The sequence below is a fragment of the Bison bison genome, unplaced genomic scaffold (genome assembly GCF_000754665.1).
Source record: "Bison bison bison isolate TAMUID 2011002044 unplaced genomic scaffold, Bison_UMD1.0 scf7180017864200, whole genome shotgun sequence".
In the NCBI taxonomy this organism is placed as follows: domain Eukaryota; kingdom Metazoa; phylum Chordata; class Mammalia; order Artiodactyla; family Bovidae; genus Bison; species Bison bison.
The window spans coordinates 212,188-238,865 of NW_011494772.1; the positions used below are offsets into that span (position 1 = coordinate 212,188).

The 26,678-nt window shown below is 38.3% G+C and overlaps 1 protein-coding gene across 1 annotated transcript in view; it reads left to right on the top strand.

Annotated features, from left to right (window-relative positions):
- The first annotated feature begins 6 nt into the window (after positions 1-6).
- Positions 7-26,678, top strand: part of GBE1 (glucan (1,4-alpha-), branching enzyme 1) — a 313,528-nt gene continuing 286,856 nt past the window's right edge. Inside the window, exon 1 of the mRNA XM_010844338.1 lies at positions 7-236. Coding sequence (XP_010842640.1) covers positions 85-236 — 152 coding nt within the window. The 5' untranslated portion in view covers positions 7-84. The remainder of the gene's footprint in view (positions 237-26,678) is intronic.

The window sequence follows — 26,678 nt, forward strand, 5'->3', positions numbered from 1 at the left end:
GCTTTCTTCCGGGCTAAAGCTCCCGCGGCCGCTCCGGCTCCACTCGACCCTCTCGGGCCTCGGTTACTCGGGCTGCGGCGGAAGATGGCGGCTCCAGCAGGTCTCCCGGCTGAGGCGGCTGGGGCCGAATGCTCTGAGGAAGCGCTAGCCGCCGCTCTGGCGGACGTGCCCGAACTAGCCCGCCTTCTAGAGACAGACCCGTACCTGAAGCCCTACGCTCCGGACTTCCAGCGCAGGTACCGCCCCCGACCTTGGAGCTCTCCCCCCATCCCCCCATGAACCCCCCCACCCGCCACGCCTCTGAACCAGGAAGCAGGTCTTCTGGGCTCCCGTCGCCCCTTTGCTCCTGGGCATGCGGGCCCCGCCCCTCGTCGGCTCCACCCCCGCCGGCCCCGCCCCACACCTTGGTGGGTTGCAGCTTCTGAGCGTGGACTAAGGGTTGAGTTCAGTAATTGGGTTCAGCAGCTTCCGGAGTTGTGGGTTGACAACTCTTACCGCCCGCCTAGAAGCAGAAGTGCTGAATAAACTTTACTCATCCCTGTCTCCTCCCTTCGAATCGGCGATTTTGTGCTACTGGGTGTGTGCTTTGGCTGCCAGCCTGCGCGTTTCCTCAGGTGCTGATGCAGAGGGAGGCCGTGGCACTGCAGGTTTAATGATTCTTCCATGCACCAGGGTGGTCCTGTGAATTAGCGTGTGCACAACACCCGGCCTGTGTAACTGCGCTTTAAAAACTTACTCGTTTATTTAATAGACAATATTGTGACTTTACATCCAATAGGATTCTTTCAGGCAGCTTCCCCACTCCCCCCACCCCGCCCCGTTGTTAATATTTCTCCTCTCAGAGATGATTAAATGTATCTTGGTCATCTTGCTCCCTCCCCCCCCCCCCCCCCTTTTTAACCCTCTTAATCCGTGTTTGGCATTGTCATCCTGAAGATGGAGAACGTCAAGTAAAGCCAAACTTCTAGATGCCGATTTAGTATACTTTTAGCTTATCTCCTCTTATTTTAAAGTTGGTAAGATAATAATTCCAGTAGTCAGCTCAACTTAAAAGGTATAATTTTTAAGACTAAAATAGTTGTTATAGTAGTTATATTTGTGAGATAAGCACATTGTGATTTAATGGTTTCTGCCCTTTTAGCAGAGGCACTTCAAAACTACCTTGGCAGCAGAGTATACCTAGTCATAGTTTCAAGTAGAATACTTAATAGTAGTTGCTAGCAAGAAGCAGTATTGGGCATAATGAAACACAATTGATTGGTGTTTGGAAAAGAAAGTCTTAGGTTGATGACCTGGCATTGTTACTTATTCAGCACCTCTTTATTAAGGGTCCCTTAGGCTGAGACGGTAAGGAGTCTGCCTGCAATGTGGGAGACCCAGGATGCATCCCTGGGTTGGGAAGATCGCCTGGAGCAGTAAATGGCAACCAACTCCAGTACTCTTGCCTGGAAAAGCCCACTGATGAAGGAGCCTGGCAGTCTACAGTCCGTGAGATCACAAAGAGTCAGACAGGACAGAGCAGTTTCACTTTCTTAGAAACAAAAAGTAAGGGACACAGTTGAATTCAACACTTTATTCCAGAGCTTGTATAGCCTAATGCACGGGTGCCTGCTAAATCTCTTAAATAGTGTCTGACTCTGTGCGACCCTATGGACTGTAGCCTGCTACACTTCTCTGTCCATGGAACTCTCCAGGTAACAATACTGGGGTGGGTTGCCATGCCCTCCTCCAGGGGATATTCCTGACCCAGTGATGGAACCCATGTGTCATATGTCTCCTTCACTGGCAGGCGGGCTCTTTAACACTAGCGCCACCAAATGCCGTGAGGTCTCCTCAAAGGAGTCACCTTGAGTTGTTGCTCAGTTAATCAGATGTTGGGCCTTTATATAAGCCATTTGGGGAACAACCTTGTGAATTGCCTTCAGTTTTTGCAGTAGTGCTTTCAGAAAAATTGAGTATGTAATTATCATTGTTTAAGATTAGATATGATTTAGAAATAGTCAAAAAATTTTAGAGCAAAAGATGATGGTCAGATTTTTTTTGATGTTCTTATTAATAATGACACTAATTTTCTTGGATGCTTTGTAAAATGACACATAAGACATTTCTAAAAGAAGAGGTATGGAAATGTTTTGTCTATGTTTCTTTTCCTCTCTGTTTAAAAAAAAAGTCACAGGTAGATAAACATCCCTTGGTAAGTGTTTCTTTAATGTTCTTTCACTTCAACTCCATTGAGATTGAAGCAGTTTTGATGTGCTTTCATGGTTTGTCAGAACTAATGAGAGGGACAAAGGCCAGAATAAAGACGTGGGGGCATTCCAGTGTTCTTGATGAAAAAGCTTGTCCAATGGGTCCTTGTGCCTCACTCTGACCTGAATACTACTTCTGGCCTTGGTTCTGAGTAATTGCCATTTTCCAGCACACATGTTCCATTTAGGCATATCAAATAGTAATTTAGTGTTTGGCAGGAGTAACTTTAAGTTTTAGCATTTGAAGAATAAAAGAATTTCTCCTTCATAGAGTTTGGTTCTGGTTACTATTCCTATTTTCTGTTCATTTCTAATCATCCACTCAGGCAGTGTATCTTTGGCCTAACACAAATATACAACCAAACATAGGTGCAAAGTTTGCTTACTAAGCAGTGGAGAAAATTTAGAGTGCAAATAACAGCAGTATAACAATGACGGTGGAGGCAGTTTCTCACTGATGGACTGTCTTATTCTTCTCCAACGACTGTGTCTTCATTAGAAATTTCTCAATGTACATTTGTTCTTTCTTACCTTTTCTGTAACTATAAGAATTTTGAATCAAGTGTGATGATTAGTGAATTACTTTTTGCCATAAAATAAAAATTAGACATTATTTTGTGTGATAGGCCGTATGATGTCTCATTGATTACCTCCTAAGATAGGAGTTTCTTTTTGGCCTTCTGCTTTTTTTTTTTCCCTGTTATTTATATGGCAATTAGTTGCTGTATCATAATTCAAACATCTTAGTGCTTGAAAACAAGCACTAATTGCTTGTCCCTGTGTTACATGCCAGCAGGAGTCGGGCTCTTCTCATGGCAGTCATTCAAGGATCTAGGCTGATGAAGCCTTCATTTTGAAACATGTTTCTAAAGTGTCAGTGGCAAGGAACAGAGAAAATGTTCAACTATGCACTGTTTTCTTACAGGTTTTGCCTAGCAATCAGCTACTTCAGCTGATTCATATATTGGCCAGTGTAAGTCAAATGTGACTTCTCAACCGTGTGGGTGGAACAGAAGACCTAATTGTGAACAGCAGGATGAACAACCTAGTTGCAGTAATACTTGTATATACCCTCTGTTTAAAGTTTATATAGTAACTTTTATATATATTATAGTATTGAATCCTTGTAACAGAACTACAAGGTAGGAAGAGTGGGTGCTTTTTTGTTTTTCCTGTTTTACACATGAAGAACCTGAGATCTGGCCCAGTGATGAGTTGTTCTCATGACTCGCTGTAGCTGGAATTAATCTTTCTTTACTAAAACTCTTTCAACAAGTTCATAAAAAATGACTTCTTGGTAATTTAGCGCATATTTCTTTATCTCTAGTATTGGACATTTTGGACCACTTATTAGATCCTTGATGCCATGATACTGTAGCTTTTGCTTTTCTTCCATCATCTCTAGTGGTTTCTCCTTAGCCTCTTTCAGATTATTAATATAAGAGATTCTCGGGGCTCTTCGTTTGGTTCCTTTATGTATTTCTATTTTATATGCATACTTTCCCTAGGCATTCTCATCCATCCCAAGAATTCCATCTGTGTACAGAGGCTGCCCACATCTGTTTTCACCCTAAATCTCCCCTGGTCTTAGTCTTCTGGTCTTACTATCAGTGTCTGCATTTTGATGTACTGTAAGTGTAATACTCAAAATGTATAAAACTGAACTTAGGGTTTTTCATCCCAAGCCTGATCATCCTTTTATACCTTATCTCCATGTGTGGTATTAATTAGTCCTCTCCCCTTTTCCTTTTTGTCTCCAAGTCTAGTCAACAGTAGTTCCTAGCTACTTTCAAGTATATGTGGCACTGTATTCCTACTGCTATGCTCATACTCAAGTTGCTAGTATCTCTAACCTGGTTTATAAAAACAGCTCACAGTTGTTCTCTCTTTTGAAATCTTCTCAACAGTTCCATGGCTCTTAAAGTATAGTGTGGTCTCTTTCTCATGACCTAGAAGACTATTATCTGGTCCCTGTTGACTTTTTTAGCATCTGTGTACCCTCCTTCTCACTGGGTACCATCTAATCAGAATGGGGCTCAATGTAAAGAGGAAGCTGGGATGTCTGCAGACTATTCTATAAGGGGCACCAAAATATCACTAGAATAACTTGCATAGATCGTTACCAAATGTTTAAAGAATATCAATTTGAAGTTTTCTGGAACTTTGTTCTGTCCTGGACACCAGACCATGTTTTGGTCTAGCTGTGGCTCTGGCTGTGGCTCTAGTAGTTTCTTTCTTCTGCTTGCTGCATGCTTTGCTTCTGTCTTGTTAGTGCCTGTACATGCTTGACGACACAGGCTAGAGATGAATTACACGCCTTTCCTGACCTCTTCTCAGCCTCAAACCTTTTTCCCACCTCTTACCCACCACCTTGGAAACCTGCATTGTAAGGATGATCATCCACTGTAATCCAGTTGTGTTTTTGCTCTGTTGTGTCTCCCCCTACATTATTTGCTCCTATGGGTGGGTACATTGTCCATATTCTTTGCTCGCTGTTACATTCTCAGACTGTAAAAATGGTCTATAGGAAACAGTATAGTAGTTGAATGAACGGATTAATGTCTTCTGCATTTGCTTTTCTCTTTCTACACCAGTAAGTCTCAGGTCAGCTCACTTTAAGCTAAAAAGGTTAGCTAGGATGGATGGACAGAGAAGAAGGGAGTTACCAGGAGTTACCAGGAGTTGTGTGTCTAGGGTAAAGGAATGTATGTTCAAGTAAAAAGCTAAAAATAACTGGAGAAATAAAGAAATTTGTTATTAATTAGATATTTCCATATCCACAGAGACTATGGGTTTAATCACTGAAGAAATATTCAGTTTGAAGAGAGCCTCAGGTCAAATTGCATGCTCAAGAATGGGAAGAGAGGTTTTTGTGAGCCCAACTCTGTTAAGTATCACAATTACAGTGAACATCCCTATTTTGTTAAAAATGAAAATAGCTTTTACACTGGTGTCTAATCAGAATTAGAATGTAGATTAGAGTTTGTATATCAGCAGCCACACCAAAAATTGATTCTCACGGTGCAGGAATTTTATATTGTAGCTGAATGGTGCACTTTTCTCAGTGTCTAGCCAAGTTGTAGACTTCGAAAAAAGTCTATAACTCTAGAATATGTCCATATTCTAGAAGGCAAAAAAGAATCCAAAAATTACCAGTTGTACCTGGCCTGCTCTTCTGTTCTTTGCAGCTAAGATCTGTACTAACTCTTGAGTCACTCCTGAATTCTTTATAGTGATGGGCAAGAGGCTCTGACCTCTTCTCATTTTCAAAGTGCCTTAAAATGACTCCATGGAGCATTTGGTCTAGTGTAGGTTCTAAACTAGGGTAGTGTAGGTTCTAAACTAAAGCCTGCTGCACCATCTCTTGAGAATGACTGCTGCACCATCTCTTGAGAAACGACTCAGTGATAACTTCTCAGAGGATTCAGTTCTGCTCCCACCAGGCTGACCCCAGTTAATCATCGAGATAATAACACAGACCCTGTGAAATGTGCTATTGTTTTAGATTGATAAGTATATCATGCTGCTTGTATTTGAAAGCATGTGCTCAACTTGAATTATGCGTATAGAGATATTAAAGGAAAACATGAGTGTTTTCATTGGAGAGAACTGCTGCTATCAGGTGCCTTTCATTCTAAAGTGACTTTATTATTTCACTGAAGAGTGGATTCTCTTTTTGTATTGATGTCCACTTATCAGTAGAGGCTCACTACTGTTTTGAGTCCAGATTTTTTTGATCTTAAAATCCAAAATCAGCCCTATTCTGTTTTGTGTTTAGGGTAACAGGAGCCCAGTACATCGAAAGAAGGCAAAAATTCACTTTAGACATATGTTATACAATTTACATTCACTAATTTATTGTGCAGTTGGCATTAAGTTATAGTGACTATCCTAATGTAGTGATTTCTATTGTTTAAAAGATCATAATAACTTAGATCCTAAATTTAGTTTCTTCACATGTAATATGGAAAAAAATGAACATATGGTAGAGTGTCCATGTTGCAAAGTGCAAGAGCAAAATGAAGTTTGAATTTTACCTGTCATGAATGCTAAATAGCTTCACACTCAAGGGCAAATTAGTCAACCAACCTCTGTGAACCTTAGTTTCTCTCTCAGAAAAATATGAATTGCTCTCACCTCATAGGGGTGTCTTGAGGACGAGGAATATATGTAAAGATAAGCTTTAATCCTGTATCCTGAAATTCCTGACCAGAAATTCCCTACAGCTCTTTGCTGCTTAACAGTATCTTTACCCTAAGCCTTCTCTTTACCAACAGTGCAATTGTATGAATGAGGTGAGGAGATGGTAGTTTTAATCATCATCTAATGGAGAAGAAAAGAATATGTTTAAACTTTGATCCCTAACATGGAGACAAAATCATAAACCAATTGCCAGTTTACTACAAGCTGAAGGCAAGATGAGTGCTGGGATGTAAAGAGCACAAAGCTCCTTTTATTGAGAGAGGTAAATGCTCGACTGTGGAAACCTAAAGTCACTCTTCTCTTGATCTTCCTTTTCTGTTTTTTGTCTTCGTTCATGTGACTGCTCAGTGTTCATATTCTTGGGCATCAATCAGCTGCAGGGAATTTCTTCCTCCTGAACTCTGGACACTTGGAGGAATGGTCATACCGAGTTTACTAATAGTAGAAACAACTTTGAAAATAAGTAGGAAAAATATATAATAGCAGCTTAAAATTTTGCAAATGAGAGAATTATCTAGTGGGAGTCTGAACTTATGATCTATTAATAAAAAATTTAAATCTCATGTCTTACCTTGTCTATTTTATCCTCTCTTTTTTTATCTGATGATTTCAGTTATTTTCAGTATGTTTGAATTTGTGATAAGATACATAAAACAAAGGAATGAAATATTCATGTGTGCTTTAGTAGATCCCTTGAGGAATAAATTGTCATTAGATGGTTTCTGGGTATATCCTCTAGGTGATAATCCAGAATGCGATAATCAGAAACCAAGTCTGCATATATATTTCTTATATATGTAACTTGAAGTTTTCTAAATATTTAGCAAGTGAGAAATAATTTTTTTTACTACTAAAATCATATGCTACTCAATATAATCAATGTAATTTATTTTTATTTTCATAAATGATAAGCAACTAGTCACAGATAGTATTTAATTATGAATAACTGCATAATACAAGTACATTCCCTATTATTGAACATGATCAAATCAGTTACATATTTAGGTATATGTAACAGAAATCAAACATGCCCTCAAAGAACAGAAAATCCCACAAACTGTGACTTATGGACATAGAAGTTTGTATTTCTCACAAAGAAAGTGAAGGTAAGTGATTTGGTCCTGAGCATTGATTCATCATTTATCTTTGGCCTCTACTGTCTTTAGCAAATGGTTTTCATTTTTACTCTTAGAAGATGGCTGGGCATATCTTGAGACCATATCTATCTTCCTAGCAGGAATACAAGCCAACTCACTATGTCCATTTTAGCCAAGCATGTGTTAGTTTACCTGTAAACTCCATCTCATTCTTTTGAGTTTGCAAATTATTGACTAGAGCTGTCCCATGTCTTGGCCATCCTTAGCTGAAAGTGGGCCTGCGTAATCAATGGGCTTTCCATTGCACACATATTCTCCTGAGAAATGCCTTTGACCTCATCTATCACAACTTCCCTCAGCTCTTTCCTTTGCTCCAGTGAGGAGACCATATCTGGCTAAAGATGAAATGTCCCAGTGAGATTGTGCTATAGTTCCCCAATATCATATCTGAGTACAAATCTTTCTGAGCAGAATCCAGGCATTTCCACTTTGAAGAGAAGTCTGTAGCCAAATCCCTCAGAATCACCAGCCTCTGGGGCTTGGCTTTCACTTTGCTCTACCCTATCTGTATTTTTCTGAATTATTCTCCTGGAACATGTACAGACCTTTGTGCTTGCTTTAGTCCGAGATGAACCTATTTGTTTCACCTGTGTGACCTGGCCCAGTGATTTGGGGAGCACTGCTGTCTTCTCTTTTAAATTTCATAGGTATTTTACTCTTAAAAATATGAGGATGTTTTGAGAGGAAATGAGTTTATCAATTACTAATAATTTTTCCAATTTCTCTTGGGCTCACTCAAAAATGATCTGCTTTATTTTTAAGTTATTTGAAGAATATTGTATTTGTGGAGCTAGAAAGAAGAAAAGAACTAAATTAAAGATGATAAGTTAGTTAATGCTCAGTCTTCAAACTATGAATTGTCTTTTGTTACCTAACTACATACAAGTTTATAGGCTTTTACACTATTCTTCTAAAAGCTTAAGATGCGTATGCTTTGTTCTTCAGAACATACCTCAACAGACTTAACATATACATATAGGTTTTATCATCATAGGCATGTTCAGTGTTTCTTCTCTGACAATAATGAGCAATTTGTGGAAGAATGGGATTCTCCTTTTTTGTCTTAGACAATGAAGACAGCATAATGATTCCTCTTTGATATCAGAATAGATCACTAATATATGTGGGGTCATATTAGTTTTTTTTTTTTTTTTCCTAAGAGGTTATAAGTCTGTTACCCATGATCATTTTATACTGCTCTTTGGAGGTCAGGAGTAACTAATGAGTGAGTTACCATTGCCTTTTCATTGTTTTACAGTCTTTTCTCAAGAGGATTGGTGATTTTTCCAGGATTCTAGAGATTCACAACCAAATTCATGTTGGTCATTTCCAAGCTTTTTTCCTCCTCTAGTTCTTACTTTTCAGCATTAATAACCCCTGATATTTTTGTTTACTTATTTGTGCTTTTGTTTACATGTATGAGTCTTTCATCTTCTTGACCATTTTGGTTGTCAGTGCTCTTTTAGTTGTGTAAATTGTGCTTGCTAGTGATAGGAGTGGGTGAAGTGAATGAGTCCCTTTTTGCTTCACTTCCCTAAAATGCCCTTATTGAAAACTATGTGCTATCCATGTAGTATTAAGGAAACCTCTACTCAGAAATACAACACATAAGCAGGAAATACAGAGAAATAAGAATGCTATCAAAACTGAAGTTGGTTATGGTAGGTTTAAGGTAACTTTAGAGTTAGAGGACAGTAAAAAAATACAGTGTGAATTGTGTTAGACTGGATTTAAAAATTATGTCAAAATAATTACAGACCACAGGAAGTTGCAAAAATAGTGCAGAGAAGGTTCCTGTCCTAATAGCCAAGCTTGCCCCAGTGGTAATATGTTGCTTAACTGTATTGCAGTTTCAAAACCAGGAAATTGACATTGATACAATCTGCAGACCTTATTTAGTTTTCAACAGTCTTTACATATACTTCTGTGCAGTTTTATTACACGTATACATTCATACAACTGGCATTACAATGAAGATACAGAACCATTCCATCACCACAAAGGAACTCTACATTCATTATAGTTAAACTACTCCCATTCCCTCCATCCCTAAACTCTGGCAATTACTGATCTGTTTTATATCTCTTTAGTATTTTCCATTTTTTTGAATGTTATATTAATTAAATCATAGAATATATGATCTTTGAAGTTGACTTTTTTTTCACTCAGAGTGTGCCTTTGAGATCCATTCAAATTGCCTATATCAGTAGTTTGTTCCTTTTTGTCACTGAATAGTATTCGATTGAATGGGTTTACCACAGTTAATCCATTCACCTGTTGAAGGACATTGGGATTATTTCCAGTTTTTGGCTATTAAAAATATTGCAGTAAAGCTAAGATATATATATTATATTTGGATGTTATTTCTTTGGGAGAACTATGTAGGAGTGTAATTGTTGGGTCCTATGGTAAATGGAGAAGGAAATGGCAACCCACTCCAGTATTCTTGCCTGGAGAATTCCATGGATAGAGGAGCCTGACAGTTCTTCTACAGTCCATGGAGTCATGTAGAGTCGGATATAACCTAGCAACTGAACAACAACAATAGAAAATGTAGGTTTACGTTTGTATGAAATTGCCAAACTATTTATCATGGTATCTGTATCATTTTGTATTCCCACCAGAACTGTATGAGGGAACTAGTTCATTGCATCCTTCCCAGCATTTGGTAATGCACTTTTAAAAATGTTAGCTCTTATATTAGGTTTGTAGTGATAGGCCAGTGTAGTTTTAATTTGCATTTTTATAATAGCTGATTTATGTTGAAAGTCTTTTAAAGTGTTATTTGCCATTTGTGTATCCTCTTTGGTGAAATGTCTCTTTCCATCTTTAGTCCATTTGCTAACTGGATTGGTCTTTCTTTCTTTTAATCTTTGAATTTTGAAACTTCTTTACATATTCTAGATACAATTCCACTGTCAGGTATTTGTTTTGCAGATATTTTATCCTAGGCTGTAACTTTGCCTTTTCATCTTCTTAACAGTGTCTTGCACAGATAAAAGTTAAAATTTTGATGAAATCTGTTTATTGATTTTGTTTTGTTGTGTGGGTTGTGTTTTTGTTGTCACCTGTAAGATTTCTTTGTCTAGCTCTAGGATCTGAAGATTTCCTCTGATGTTTTCTCTTAGAAGTTTTATTGTTTACATTTTACATTTGATCCATTTTGAGTTTAATTTTTGCTTAAGGTTTGAAGGGATTTTTAAAAAAATTCCTTTTCAAGGAATCACTTTCACCTTTAAACTCTGACAGACATACTGGGGAGCCACCTGATCAAAAAAATTAGCTTTTAGTTAGGTCTAACTGAAATATATAAATGATGACAATTTTTATGTATATTCTAGATTATTAAAAGCAGTGGGAACTAATTAACCTGTCAGTTTTCTTATTTCTAAGATCTTGTTTTAACTTTTGGTTATTATCATATGGCAGCCCATCGAACTTTAGGAAGCAGAAGAAAAATAGTTTGTGAAAGATAATAATAATTTATCCTCAAGTAGTTACTTGAGAATTTTTACAGTTTTTAATTTGCATATTTTTTATCATGTTATAGCATTATCCTATTGATTTATATTCCAAATACATATAGATATTACTCTATACAGATAGGATTTGTAATTTTAATTTTAATTTCCAAAGTTTTTCTTATTTAATGTCTTCTACTTAGAACCTACTCATTTGTCAGTACTGTATATTTTTCAGTTCTGTATTATTAAAAATATTACTTTGAAAAATAATATTTTATTCATTCAATGTATCTGTTTACTTGACTTCAATGACAGGTCAATTTCCAAAATTTTATGTTATACTCTCATTTGTAGAAATGAATTTGTTAAATTTTAACAAAGGTAATGCTAATATTAATATTTCCCAAGATTAGTTGCTTTTTAATCTGACTGAGATTAGCCTTTGGTTTTTATTTCAGTCTTACTATTTATTTTGATATTTATCAGGATTCATTGTGCTATTAATAATCATAAATCTGAGCATGTCAATTTCCAAGCAAACTGGTTAGATGTTATGAGATGAAACATAACATCTTGTTTGTTAGTAAATTATTTTGCAAAATTTATGAATAAGATAGCTAAAAATTTATCCACTTTAAACAAAAAAGTAAAGTGGAACTTCTGAGAATTTGTACATTCTACAATGATTACTAGCTATGATGGGTCTGAGGCACTAAACATCTGAAAGAGATTTCTGAAAACTCTGTTGATAATAATAAATAGACATCATCATTGTCATGATAATAATTTTTATTACAATGTATGTAAACATCATTTTATGTGCATTGAGCCTGAGATTCTGCATTTTTAAGAAGCTTCCAATTGATGGTTTTGAACTGTGGTGTTGGAGAAGACTCTTGAGTCCCTTGGACTGCAAGGAGATCAAGTCAGTCAGTCCTAAAGGAAATCAGTCTTGAATATTAATTGGAAAGACTGATACTGAAGCTCCAATACTTTGGCCACCTGATGCAGAAAACTGACTCATTAGAAAACACCCTGTTTGCTGGGAAAGACTGAAGGCAGAAGGAGAAGGGGATGACAGAGGATGAGATGGTTGAATGGCATCACTGACTTGATGGATATGAGTTTGAGCAAGTTCCAGGAGTTGGTGATGGACAGGGAAGCCTGGTGTGCTGCAGTTCATGGGGTCACAAAGAGTCAGACACGACTGAGTGACTAAACTGAACAGATGGTGCTGATGCTACTGTTAATCAGATGGTATTTTGAGGAGCAATGCAAGGTGTGTTTAGTCTTTAGTTCAAAACTGAGTTTTGTCATGGGCCAAATTAGTTTTAAGCAAATATTCTAGGTTTTTGAAAATAACAATCCATATATACTAGTTTTGGGATTCCCAGGTGGCTCTAGTGGTAAAGAACCCACCTACCAATGCGGGAGACTTAAGAGACGTGCGTTCCATCCCTGGGTCAGGAGGATGCCCTGGAGGAGGGCATGGCAACCCACTCCAGTATTCTTGCCTGGAGAATCCCATGGATATAGGAGCCTGGAGGGCTGCAGTCCATAGGGTCGCACAAAGTTGAACAAGACTGAAGTGACTTTAGCATGTACGCATGCATGCTAGTATTGTTAATCAGATTTTTATTTCAATGGTCACAATGATTTTCTAACTTATTTTCAGTAAAAGTGGTTTTATTTTAGTATCAAAGTTACTTTTCTTACATTTTTATCATGAGTTTCACTGAATAGGGGTCTTTAAGATAAGATAGATATAGTGATCACATAAAGAAAATTATTCTCCACATATATTGTTCCAGGGTATACGTGGATATATGAGTTACAGGCTGTTGGCTTAATTTTCTATTTAACAAACCAATTTTTGCTATCGTCTTTGTCCCAGACATTTTTCTATATGATAGTGGAACAAATAAAAGATACACTTCCTACTTGATGAGGGGCTTCTCTGGTGGCTCAGATGTAAAGTTATCTATGTGCAGTACAGGGGTTGTGGCAGAAGACACAGTTTAGATCCCTGGGTAGGGAAGATCCCCTGGAGGAGGAAATGACAACCCACTCCAGTGTTCTTGCTTGGAGAATCCCCGTGGACAGAGGGGCCTAGTGGGCTATAGTCCATGGGGTTGCAGAGTTGGACATGACTGAGCACACACATCATCATACTTGATGGGAGCTCTAATTGAAGAGATTATAAGTAAACATGATTATAGAAGATATTTGTGCATAAAATGCATTGTAAGACAAATAAAACCATGTCCTGTTCTGTTAAGGAAGGGGAGTACATAGAACAAAGAAATTCACTTGAATTACCTTAAGCACTTGAAATTATTTCTTTATAAAGAGAGGACTTAGTCTTCAATGTGGACAAAGTCTAAGGGACTCATTTTTTGGAAAGAGTCAAAGGATATGATAGTTAAGATGTTAAATTAAAACACAGTTGGTCCTCAGAGTCTGCAGGTTCCACATCTGAGGATTCAACCAACCATGATTCAAAATATTTGGGAATAAAAAAATTCCAGAAAGTTCCAAAAAGAAAAACTTGGAATTTGCTTTGTGCTGGCAACCATTTACATAGCATTTACATTGTGTTTACAACTATTTACATACTTACATTGTATTAGGTATTATAAGTGGAGAAGGCAATGGCACCCCACTCCAGTACTCTTGCTTGGAAAATCCCATGGATGGAGGAACCTGGTAGGCTGCAGTCCATGGGGTTGCTAAGAGTCAGACTCGACTGAATGACTTTACTTTCACTTTTCACTTTCATGCATTGGAGAAGGAAATGGCAGCCCACTCAAGTGTTCTTGCCTGGGGAATCCCAGGAATGGGGGAGCCTGGTGGGCTGCCGTCTATGGGGTCGCACAGAGTCGGACGCTACTGAAGTGACTTAGCAGCAGCAGGTATTATAAGTAATCTAGAAATGGCTTAAAGTGTGTAGGAGGATGTGTATAGGTTGTATGAAAATACTACATGCTACACCATTTTATATAAAGGACTTGAGCATCTGTGGATTTAGGTATTTGTAGAGAGTAGGGGGAATTGGTCCTGGAACCAGTTCTGTGTGGATACTGAAGGATGACTGCATAATGAATTATAATTTGACTTTACCCGTTTTTGTTGCTTTTAAGTGGAAGTTTATTTGTAAAAATGGTTCAGTTGCAGAATGTGCTTGTGTAAGAATTGCTACATTGTGTAAGAACTGAAGCCTCTAAAATAGTTTATAAATCATATTTGATAACATAATGGTATGTTTCTTTGTACCAGATAAGCCCCTTTTGGAAGGGATGGTGGACTATTTTTGGAGGCAATAAGGCAGTTCCTAAGTAAGTTAAGGACACCTATTTCTGAATAAGTCAGAGGGACATTTTGATGAGTATCACCCAGTCAGGAAGGTTGCACAAATGCAGATGAACACTGAATGACTCTGCCTGACCCCACCATAAGTATCTCATCTAGATCAGCTCTATCCAATAGAAATATAATATGAACCATACATTTAATTTAAAATTTTTTATTAGCCACATTAAAATGGTAAAAAGAAACAGATAAAATCATTTTTTATAATATATACTATTTAACCCAGTGTATTCAAAATATACTGTGTCAGCATTAACAAATTACTGATGAAATATTTCACATTTGTTTTTCATATGAAGTCTTTGGAATGTGATGTGTTTTTTGCATTTACAGCACATCTTAATTGGGACTAACCATATTTCAAGTGCTCAGTAACCACATATGGCTAGTGGCTGCCATATTATAGAATGCAGCCTTAGGTTGTTTATTTCAAAGAGGAGCTTTTTATGGTAAGAGTTGGTATGACCTATAAAGACACTGAAGGGGAAGATTAAGAAGGGAGAAAGATGCGATCAGCCCTGTGTTCATGGTAGCAGAAACAAGTAGACCCGGAGAGATTTTGATTTAGCCTGAGACTTGGAGTCAGAAATTATTGACTGGTAACTTTTTTTTTTTAATACTTGAAAAAAGATAAATGGATGGTGGCTTAAATGTTAACATGGAGATATGCCAATACTAAACCCTGAGGGTGTTTAGCCATATTTCCCCCAGATTATTTGGCATGGCTTGTCCACCTTGCCCTTTTCATTTATGTGATTGCTTATTTGTATCATATTTTCACATGTTATATGCATTACTTCTGTCCCATGACAGACAACACACACACACACACACACAAGACAGAACAAAAACCTGGGTCAGCCAAGGTAAATCTGGTACTTCTTGATGAAGTAACTGAGATCAGGTGGCTCCTCTGTGCTCTAATAGTCCTAGACCTTTGGGGATATGCAGCCTCACTTTGACTCAGCCCAAGTAACAGCTGTTCCTAATTTCCTTGTCCTGAGAATCCTGCTTATGTGTAGTGACTCATTATGACTTGCATTATTCCTGAGTTGGTCTCTGCTTAGAAGAGAAGAGGGTTGGAAGGATTGCTCCTTGATCACTTTTCAAAGTAATGACAACATTGTGGTGTTTGTGTGCATGAACACGTACATGTTTTGGGTTTTATGCACTTTTCTTCACAGCTTGCTTTCATTTCCTCTAGATGATAGTTTCTTCAGCCTTCATACTTTTAACTCATTTTGTACCTACTCACTTTGCATACTTAATAGTGATCCTTGTAATAGTAGCTAAAAACATTCCTGTTTATGAAAGTATCTGCCCTCATGAGCGGTCAGATTCTTTCTGTGGAATACTGTTTTCCTTCTAGCTTCAGACTTTTGTTTTCCACGGTGTAGCTGCTCAGAACTTGCTGACTCACTGAGCATCCCTGGGATGCTGGCTGTGTGTTTTGAATTTAAGAAGAGACGAATATGTTGAGGGAACGCATTATTGCCTTTTAGTGTTTTCCATGGAGCTTAGAGTAGAGGTTTGCATGCCAGGGGTGCTTTGCAAATAGATATTGACTGGGGGTCTAGTCCAGCTTGTTCTGTAATATTAGAAATATAGAAATATTTATTGCCATAGTTGTTGGAGGGTCCCTAGAAACGTTTGAAAGTAATTCTTCTATCATGTAGTGGCCTGTGGTGGGCATAACCTTTCCCACATACAGCTTAACCTTTCTCGTGTCTAATACTACTTGTGAAGAAGATTGTAATTGTGCATTGTGCTTTTATCAGGCTGCTGTTCCCAATGCAGTTAGTGTAATTTTTCATTTCCTAACAGTCCTCGGGCAATTCTGTTTAACATGCTTTCTATTTCAGAACACTCTGCTATTTAAAAAACTTCTTTTGCCTCAGGCCCAACATGCTTTTCCAGCCAGGCCACTAATAATTTCTATCCTTGCTGGCTTCATTCACCTTCACTGGTAACATTCTATATAGATTTGCTGGGAATGTCTTTTTTGGTGTGTGTTTAGTGCATAGCAAATGCTGAGATAACTGTGCCTTCTATTTGTCAATGTTACTGTGGCTCACATAATTATTATTTCATTTTTATTACTAAAGAGGCAACATACCTGGTTTTTAATTTTATTTCAGATCTGTTTTAGTTTTCTAGATTGTAAGCCAGACTTCTCTTAATAAATAGAATTCTAACTTTCCACTTGAAGTTTTAAAGTCATCCACAAAATTTTCTCCAACAGTATTCATGCTAGAATAAGAGACTGTTATACTGATAAATAAAAGACATTCAGTTTCACTTAATAGGCAGCACATTCTTTTTTTAAGGTAGTATCTTAAAAGTGAATGAAACAAATTTCCTGGATTGCCTTCCCAAATGATCAAGAATTAGGCTTGATTTCGGCTTGAGATACGATAGCATTTTAAGCCGAGAAGAAGCTATTTTGGGTCTGAATCCTGTAATAAAGAAATTCTCTTGAGGGATTTAGGTTTTAAAGGGGAAAGTCTGGTAAACAGAGGCATGCAAGGGAAAGCCATTGTTCTCTTATCATTAGCTGATAATGGCTTGCACTGAGATAGATTTTGAAACATCTATAATAAGATGAAGGCTTTCAAGACATTCTAGGAATTATATGTATAGAGAGATTCAGGGTTAAAATAAAATGAGAACTCTGGCCATGCTATAAATATGTATTATACATTTGTACACATCATGTATATTATATGTGTGCATTTATGGGTATATAAAAATGGCTTTTATATCATGCCTTGTCTGAGTTGAAATAAAAGTTCTCCCATTCACTGAGCTGATATCTGTATACAAACATGAGAGAAAATGGGGATTTTCCTCTCTTGGGAGATAGTCAGCATAGTGTTAAAAATGAGAAAGGAAGAATACTTCTTTTTTGGGTTATGGTTTGCATTTTAAATTTCTGTGTTGGCATTTGGGAATCTTGTCGTTGCTCTTTCTCAAGTGGAGTGGAAAAGCTTAGAACAGAATTTACACGTTTAAATACAACCGAGGCTCGATCACATCATGATTCATTCCAGGTCTGAATACTTTTTCTTAGGCTTAAAAAAAATCCAACATTTTATTGAATAAAATATTTCTCAAACTTGTAAAGCTACTATTATTCATTATTAGCAGTCGATTTTGCACTAATGGAAAGTTCAGGCTGAAAATACAATGATAGTATTAAAATTTTAGGCACTTAATATTTTATGACATCAAAATGATGTTTTCATATAGATATATTGTTAGGTAATTGCAATTTATTATTGCCATTGTGGTTTTATTTTACTTTACTGTTTGATTAAGGTTCAGTTATGACCTAGTAACGATGAGAATAAGCCATAAATAGCCATATTGGGTTGCTGTATGACTTTTGTTGACTCTGTGCTCTATTTTTTTTTAACTTTCTGAATCCCAGTCTCTTAGCATTTTCTTGTGTGTGTTTGTGTATGTGCATGTGTCTGTGTGTGAGAATAATTGGCTGAGTAATTAGTGGCCTGGACCTCTATTCAGTGACTAGTCAGGTTTGGCTGATAAATTGCTGCCTTGGTCAATGTGGACTGCTATAACAGAGTACTATAGATTGGGTGGCTTAAACAGGAGAAATTTATTTCTCACAGTTCTGGAGGCTGGAAAGGCCAAGATCAAGTCACTCTTGCTGGTTTGGAGCTGTCTGTCTTCTCCTTGTATCCTCACCTGGCAGTGAGAGAAGGAAAGAGGAAGCAAGCTCTTTTTAATCTCTTCTTATAAGGACAGTAATCCCATTCATGAGAGCTCCACTGTCTTGATCTAATCACATCCCTAAAACTCTACCTCCTGATACTATCACATTGGGGTTAGGGTTTTAACATGTGAATTTGAGGGGCACACAAACATTGTCTTTAATGATCTCTAAGATTTTTTCTAGCTCTGTTTGTGATGGATTCTTTTAGAAAAAAAATAGTTTTTAGATTTTAAACAAATTGTGTGTGTGTGGATGTCTTTTGCAACACTTTTAGGCAATGTAATAGAAGTTCATTGTGATTTCCCAATGAAGCCATCAGACTTGTGATCGTTTAATAGTGAACTCACTTTCAATGATGAGGACTGTATGATTAAAATTAGGAAGTAGTAGATTTGGGGGGGTGTCATTAAATTTAAGTAGTGGGAAAGGTAAAATATAAATAGCACAGGTTTCCCCAAATTTGTTATCTTCAAATTGGAAAGACTTGAACCATTGAATGTTCCAGGGTTCTTGGGAATTAAGGCAGAGGCCTGGTTATAGACATATATAAGTCATTTATTGAGTAGCATGGGAAGAAATCATTATACTGTTTTTTTTTTTTTTCTCAACTGGAAGTAGTTATAATGATTTCTTTTTTTGGAGAAAAATAACGTGTGTGAGTTTCATGTAAGAGCTGAGAAGGAAAAAAAATTAAGAGCATTTACTGCATTTTAGGGGGCTTCCCAGGTGGTGCTAGTAGTCAAGAACCCGCCTGCCAATGCAGGAGACTTAAGAGACATGGGTTTGATCCCTGGGTTGGGAAGATCCCCTGGAGGAGGGCATGGCAACCCACTCCAGTTTTCTTGCCTGGAGAATTCCATGGACAGAGGAGCCTGGCGGGCTACAGTCCATAGGGTCTCACAGAGTTGGATACGACCGGAGTGACTCAGCATGCATGCACGCACTGCATTTCAGATTTTCTTACAAGAATCAACCATAAATTCAATGCTTACTCCAGACAGGAGAAATATAAGTGGTTGTCATACCAACAATTAAGCATGCATTTTAATAATGTTTTAGACAAGACTCTAAGGCATTTCTTTTCATCTTCCTCTTTGCCTCATCATCAGAAATCTGCAGACATCCTTATAAAGAATGAAAGGCTGAAAATAATTTGTACTTGATTTCTTTATGTTGCCTTGTGATGTTTCTGTGTAGCACCATATAGTAGAATTGGTGTATGGTAGTGAGTCTATTGTTTTCCTGGTGGTTCAGATGGTACAGAATTTGCCTGCAATGCGGGAGACTCAGGTTCAATCCCTGGGTCAGGAAGATCCCTTGGAGCAGGGAATGGGAACCCACTCCAGTGAGCCTGTTAGAAAAGAAAGTATTTGTTTCCTGAGTGAATGAATTCATGAAGAGTAGAGATCCTAATACACTTATTAGATATTAACTATGTTTTCACAGTAACAGTGTTTTTATCTGAGCCAAGTATCCTGTTTTCCTTCCTCCTGTTTGCTTTCTCTGGTTCCATTTTGTTCTTTGGACATTAATTGATCTTCTGGCTGGTCAGCCAATTAGAAGTCAAGTGATATTAAGAAGAGGTGCTAATAACTTAGTGTTATACTCTTATATGTGGGGCTTCCCAGGTGGCACTAGTGTTAAAGAACCCACTTGCCAATGCAGGAGGCATAAGAGAAGTGGGTTTGATCCCTGGGCTGGGAAGATCCCTAAGAGAAGGGTATGGCAATCCAGTCCAGCATTCTTGCCTTGGAGAATACCATGGACAGAGGAGCCTGGCGGGTTACCGTCCATAGGGTCACACAGAGTCAGACACCACTGAAGGGACTTAGCACACAGCATGCATACTCTTATGTAGTATGTCTGTGCTAAGTTACTTCAGTCATGTCCGACTCTTTGTGTCCCTATGAACTGTAGCCCACCAGGCTCCTGTATCCTTGGGACTCTATAGGCAAGAATAATGAAGTGGTTTGCCATGCCCTTCTGCAGGGAATCTTCCTGACTTAGGGATTGAACCCACTTCTCTTATGCCTTCTGCATTTGCAGGAGGGTTCTTTACCATTAGTGCTACCTGGGAAGCCCATTTTTATAAAATATATATATATATATGTACATATATGTGAATGGTGGTGTTTGCAGGCTGATCCAAGGTCAGCCAATTGAGAATTTAGGAGGGTGTAAGCTGTGGAACTTCCCTGGTGGCTCAGATGGTAAAGCGTCTGTCTACAATGTGGGAGACCCGGGTTCGATCCCTGGGTCGGGAAGATCCACTGGAGAAGGAAATGGCAATCCACTCCAGTCCTATTGCCTGGAAAATTCCATGGACAGAGGAGCCTGGTAGGGTACAGTCCATGGGGTCGCAAAGAGTTGAACACAACTGAGCGACTTCACTTACACTTATACTTGTGTCATGGAAGTGAAAAGTTTTTTTTTTTTTTTAACTGATGTCCACTCATAAGAAATGTTGGTTCTTAAAAAGCCAAAACAAAACATAAAACCCTTCACAAAAACAAAACAAATTCATTGACTACCAGGTCATTTGTTGCAGACCACCTAACTTTTAATTACAGTTGACCCTTTAAGAGGGGCTTCCCAGGTGGTCCTAGAGGTAAAGAACCTGCCTACCAATGAGTAAGACATAAGAGATGCAGGTTTGATCCCTGGGTCAGGAAGATCCCCTGGAGAAGGGCACAGCAACCCACTCTAGTGTTCTTGCCTGGAGAATCCCATGGACAGGGGAGCCTGGTGGGCTACAGTCCATGGGGTTACAAAGAGTTGGACATGACTGAAGCGATGTAGCTCCCACGCCAGACTCTTGAACACAGGTTTGAGCTACGTTGGTCCACTTGCATGTGGATCTCTTTCACAAGTAAATACTATATTACTACATGATTGGAGGTTTGTTGAAATCACAAAGGAAACCTGTATATAACAAAACTGCATATAGGGAGGGCCAGCTGTAAGTCACATGCTGATTTTCCTATGTGTGGAGGGTGGGGACCCCTAACCCCACTGTGCTGTTCAGTGGTGAACTGCAAATATACTAGGCAGAAGAGAATTGTGGTGGTGGTGGTTTAGTCAGTAAGTCATATCTGACTCTTGCCACCCCATGGACTGTAGCCTGCCAGGCTCCTCTGTCCATGGGATTCTCCAGGCAAGAATACTGGAGTGGGTGAAGAGAATTGTAATTGAGAGAAATTGCTGCAGTCACTAGCCAAAAGCCACATCATAAGGCCTGGATTGACAATTTTAAGAGAAAGCTTAAGTCGTTGTGAGGTTTTGCTTTCTTTCTCTAACAATACAAACAGCCAAGAACCCTGCCTCTGTATCGTCTGTGGATCTTGTTAAAATGCAGATGCAGTAGGTCTGGGGTGGGGCCTGTGAATATGCCCTTTGAACAAGTTCCCAGGTCAAAATTTGAGTAGCAAGGCCAATGAATGCCTGAAGTTGTTGACTGTATTGGCTACTTCCGCCATCCCAAGATTATCAGGCTTTTCCTTCCTTTCTTTCTTTCCCTTCCTCCTTTCCTTCTTTGCTTCCTTCCTTTCTTCCTTTTATTTTCTTTCTTTCACATTAGTTACCAAAACATATTTACCTATGTTCTCAATGAAATCAGTCTTTTAGTTTATTATAAGAATTAGAATTTCTTCTTCTTTTTTTTTACTGTAGTGCTTGTAATGCATAAAATTGTATCACTGCCAATCAAATTCTTGCACATTTTTCAGCTATGTTTGATTTTATGCCTTTGTCTCTGCTTTACAATTAAAGAGCCTGTGCTGTTGCTACTTTGAGTGGCTTATCTAAGATGGTAGAATTTCTCTTTGTAAGTGCTTAACTCTGTCTAGTAATCTTCACATTGTGCTACAATATCCCATGTTAAAATAAACAGGTATTCTAGTGATCATGTGATTGTTTCAGTAGAAGTTGTATTGTGCTTCAAAGCACATTCCTTATGTCCCTCAGAGCTTTTTTTTTTCTTTTCTTTTGTCTGTGGAACAGAATTAACATATCAGGAATTCACTGCAACCAAATCATGATTTAGACTTCCAATTAGAAAATCATTTGTTTTGCCAACTAAATGTTCGTCTAGGATCTACTACTTACATGTCCACACATCTGAAGAAAGAAATTATTTTCTTGTAATCCCCTGGAGAAAATTAATGCAAGGAAATATATGTTAGCAAGTGGCTCGGTAGAAGTGATTATTACAGAAGGAGTGTGTGCATCTTACAGAAGGGAGGAAGTGCACATAATAAACAAGAACATGGATTTGGGGGCAAGAGCAGGTTTAAATTTGGCTCTGCATTGAGACTTTTTTATTTCATGGAGCCATAGTTTCTTCATATGTGAAAATGAGGCAAAAATACTATGTGCCAGAGTTGTTCCAAGGATTAACTTAGTGGGAAGATGTATTTAAGGCATTCAGCATGTTGCCTGTCAGATACTAAACACTGAAATAAGTAGTAGCCACTGTTAATATTATTTCATATCTCATTTTCTTGAAGCTAAAATTAAATACAGATGTGAATTGGACAAATACATGGAAAAATATAGGGTTAAATAAAAGTACTATAATATAATTTGTATTCTTACTTGCTTGTTATGGGCTATAGAAAAAAATTTTAGAAACTTAAGCAAAAGCCACCCATCAATGCAGGAGATGCAGGTTTGATCCCTGGGTTAGAAAGATCTCCTGGAAGAGGAAATGGCAACCCCACTCCAGTATTCTTACCTGGAGAATCCGCTGGACAGAAGAGCCTGGCAGGCTATAGTCTATGGAGTTGCAAAGAGTCAGACATGACTGAACACATAACAGGGAAAATAGGAAGCAAAAGCCATGCCTAATTTATATAATATTTAGGTATATGTTTATGGTTAAAAATAAGAAAGTCAGCAGAAATATTTTTCTAAAGAAGTAGAATATATAAATTAGTCCTCAAATGGTGACATGCCAAGGAAATATTGGTTTACCTGTTTGAGAAGCCTCATGGAAAAGACTCAAGCTGATAATGAAAACATTCTCAGTAAACATCAAGTCAGCGGCAGAATCTGTGTGACCACATTATTGTGTTGCCTAAGTTGATGGACAGAGTAAACCACTTTATTTTTCTGTTAAGGAAAGTTAGATTCTTACATTCAGCCTCTCCTGCAACAGGCATTAGCTCACTCAATATTTACCAGCCAGAATGTTTGATTTTAGGAGATGTGCCTATAATTTTTATTCTTGAGCAGCAGTTATTGCCTCCTTGGAGGTAATAAGAGTAATTCAGTGATAAATGCTAGTATTGAAAAGTTACTGGATAATGAATATTTAGATAAATTTCTAACTTTGGAGGGCATATACACAGAATACGTGAAGTATTTTGCTTAAGACGTATAAACTGGTTAATTGATAGGCTGACAATGTATGCATGATTTGCAGTAATTAAAAGCTGAGGCTTGAGTTAGTTGACCTATATACAAATTTCAACTTCCTGACTTATTAGTTATGTGACATGGGTAAGTTATTGAGCTTCCCTACTCTCAATTTTCAAAATCTTTAATATAGGAATTATAATACTAACTTTATTGTAATTTTGAAATGGGATAATCTGTATGAAGACTGCTTGGCAAGAAGTAAGTGTCAGTAAATATTATTGATGGTAATAAGGAGTTATGGATGATAAAGCGATCTTGGCATTATATTCCTGGCTATACAATTTTTATGATGCTAAAGAATGAGAGAGCAAGTATCACATACATAATTATAGTTAGAATTTTTCTCTAGGTTTTTATCCTCAAGTGATTTCATCTATTACCAAGCTTTAAATTAGTACTTTCCAACTTATAGTCCTTACACAGGACGTACACAGGACTGGGGAAACAGACTGTTAGAGGGCACAAACAGAACCTCGTGGGCACCAGGACCCAGGAAAAAAGGAACAGTGACCCCACAAGAGACTGAGCCAGACTTGTCTGTGAGTGTTCAGGCATCTCAGCAGAGGCGTGAGTCAGCGGGGGCCTGCTGCAGGGTTGGGGGCACTGAGTGTAGCAGTGCGTGGGGCCTTTTGAAGGCGGTCACCATTATCTTCATTACATCCACCATAGATTGGTCTCAAATAACCAGGAGGGAACACAGCCCCGCCCTTCAACAGAAAATTGGATTAAAGATGTACTGAGCAGGCCCTGCCCATCAGAACAAGACCTAATTTCCCCCTTACTCAGTCTCTCCCATCAGGAAGCTTCCATAAGCCTCTTATTCTTCTCCATCAGAGGGCAGAGAGACTGAAAACCAGACACAGAAAACTTACCAATCTGATCACATGGACCACAGCCTTGTCTAACTCAATCAAACTATAAGCCATGTTGTATAGGGCCACCCAAGATAGATGGGTCATGGTGGAGAGTTCTGACAAAATGTGGTCCACTGGAGAATGGAACGGCAAATCACTTCAGTATTCTTGCCTTGAGAATACTCGCTCCGTAAACAGTATGAAAAGGCAAAAAGATAGGACACTGAAAGATGAACTCTCCAGCTCGGTAGGTGCCCAATATGTTAATAGAGATCAGTGCAGAAATAACTCCAGAAGGAATGAAGAGACGGAGCCAAAGCAAAAACAACACCCAGTTGTGGATGTGACTGGTGATGGAAGTAAAGTCTGATGCTCTAAAGAGCAATATTGCATATAAACCAGGAATGTTCGGTCCATGAGTCAAGACAAATAGGAAGTGGTCAAACAGGAGATGACAAGAGTGAACACTGACATTTTAGGAATCAGCAAGCTAAAATGGTCTGGAATGGGTGAATTTAACTCAGATGACTATTATATCTACTACTGTAGGCAAGAATCCCTTAGAAGAAATGGAGTAGCCATCACAGTCAACAAAGAGTCCGAAATGCAGTACTTGGATGCAATCTCAAAAACGGCAGAATGATCTCTCTTCGTTTCCAGGGCAAACCATTCAGTATCACAGTAATCCAAGTCTATGCCCCAACCAGTAATGCTGAAGAAGCTGAAGTTGAATGAATCTATGAAGACCTACAAGATCTTCTAGAACTAACAGCCAAAAAAGATGTCCTTTTCATTATAGGGGACTGGAATGCAAAAGTATGAAGTCAAGAAACACCTGGGGTAACAGGCAAATTTGGCCTTGGAGTACAGAATGAAGCAGGGCAAAGGCTAATAGAGTTTTGTCAAGAGAATGCACGGTCATAGCAAACACTCTCTTCCAACAACACAAGAGAAGACTCTACACATGGACATCACCAGATGGTCAATACTGAAATCAGATTGATTATATTCTTTGCAGCCAAAGATGGAGAAGCGCTATACAGTCAGCAGAAACAAGACCAGGAGCTGACTGTGGCTCAGATCATGAAGTCCTTATGGCCAAATTCAAACTTAAATTGAAGAAAGTAGGGAAAACCATTAGACCATTCAGGTATGACCTAAATCAACTCTCTTATGATTATACAGTGGAAGTGAAAAATAGATTCAAGGGATTAGATCTGATAAACAGAGTGCCTGAAGAACTATGGACAGAGATTCCTGACACTGTACAGGAAGCAGGGATCAAGACCATCCCCACAAAAAGGTAAAATGGTTATCTGAGGAGGCCTTCCAAATAGCTGTGAAAAGAAGAGAAGCAAAAGGCAAAGGAGAAAGGGGAAGATATACCCATTCGAATGCAGAGTTCCAAAGAATAGTAAGGAGAGATAAGAAAGCCTTCCTCAGTGATCAATGCAAAGAAGTAAAGGAAAACAACAGAATGGGAAAGACAAGAGATCTCTTCAAGAAAATTAGAGATACCAAGGGAATATTTCATGCAAAGATGGGCACAGTAAAGGACAGAAATGGTATGGACCTAACAGAAGCAGAAGACATTAAGAAGAGGTGGCAAGAATACACAGAAGAACTATGCAAAAAAGATCTTCATGACCCAGATAACTACGATGGTGTGATCACTGACCTAGAGCCAGACATCCTGGAATGCAAAGTCAAGTGGACCTTAAGAAGCATCACTACGAACAAAGCTAATGGAGGTGATGGAACTTCAGTGGAGCTATGTCAAATCCTAAAAGATGATACTGTGAAAGTGCTGCACTCAATCTGCTAGCAAATTTGACATCCTCAGCAGTGGTCACAGGATTGGAAAAGGTCAGTTTTCATTCAAATCCCAAAGAAAGGCAATGCCAAAGAATGCTTAAACTACCGCACAATTGCACTCATCTCACACACTGGTAAAGTAATGCTCAAAATTTTCCAAGCCAGGCTTCGGCAATAAGTGAACCATGAACTTCCAGATGTTCAAGCTGGTTTTAGAAAAGGCAGAGGAACCAGAGATCATCAGTTGGATCATGGAAAAAAGCAAGAGAGTTCCAGAAAAACATATATTTCTGCTTTATTGACTATGCCAAAGCCTTTGACTGTGTGGACCATAACAAACTGTGGAAAATTATTCAAGAGATGGGAATACCAGACTACCTGACCTGCTTCCTGAGAAATCTGTATGCGGGTCA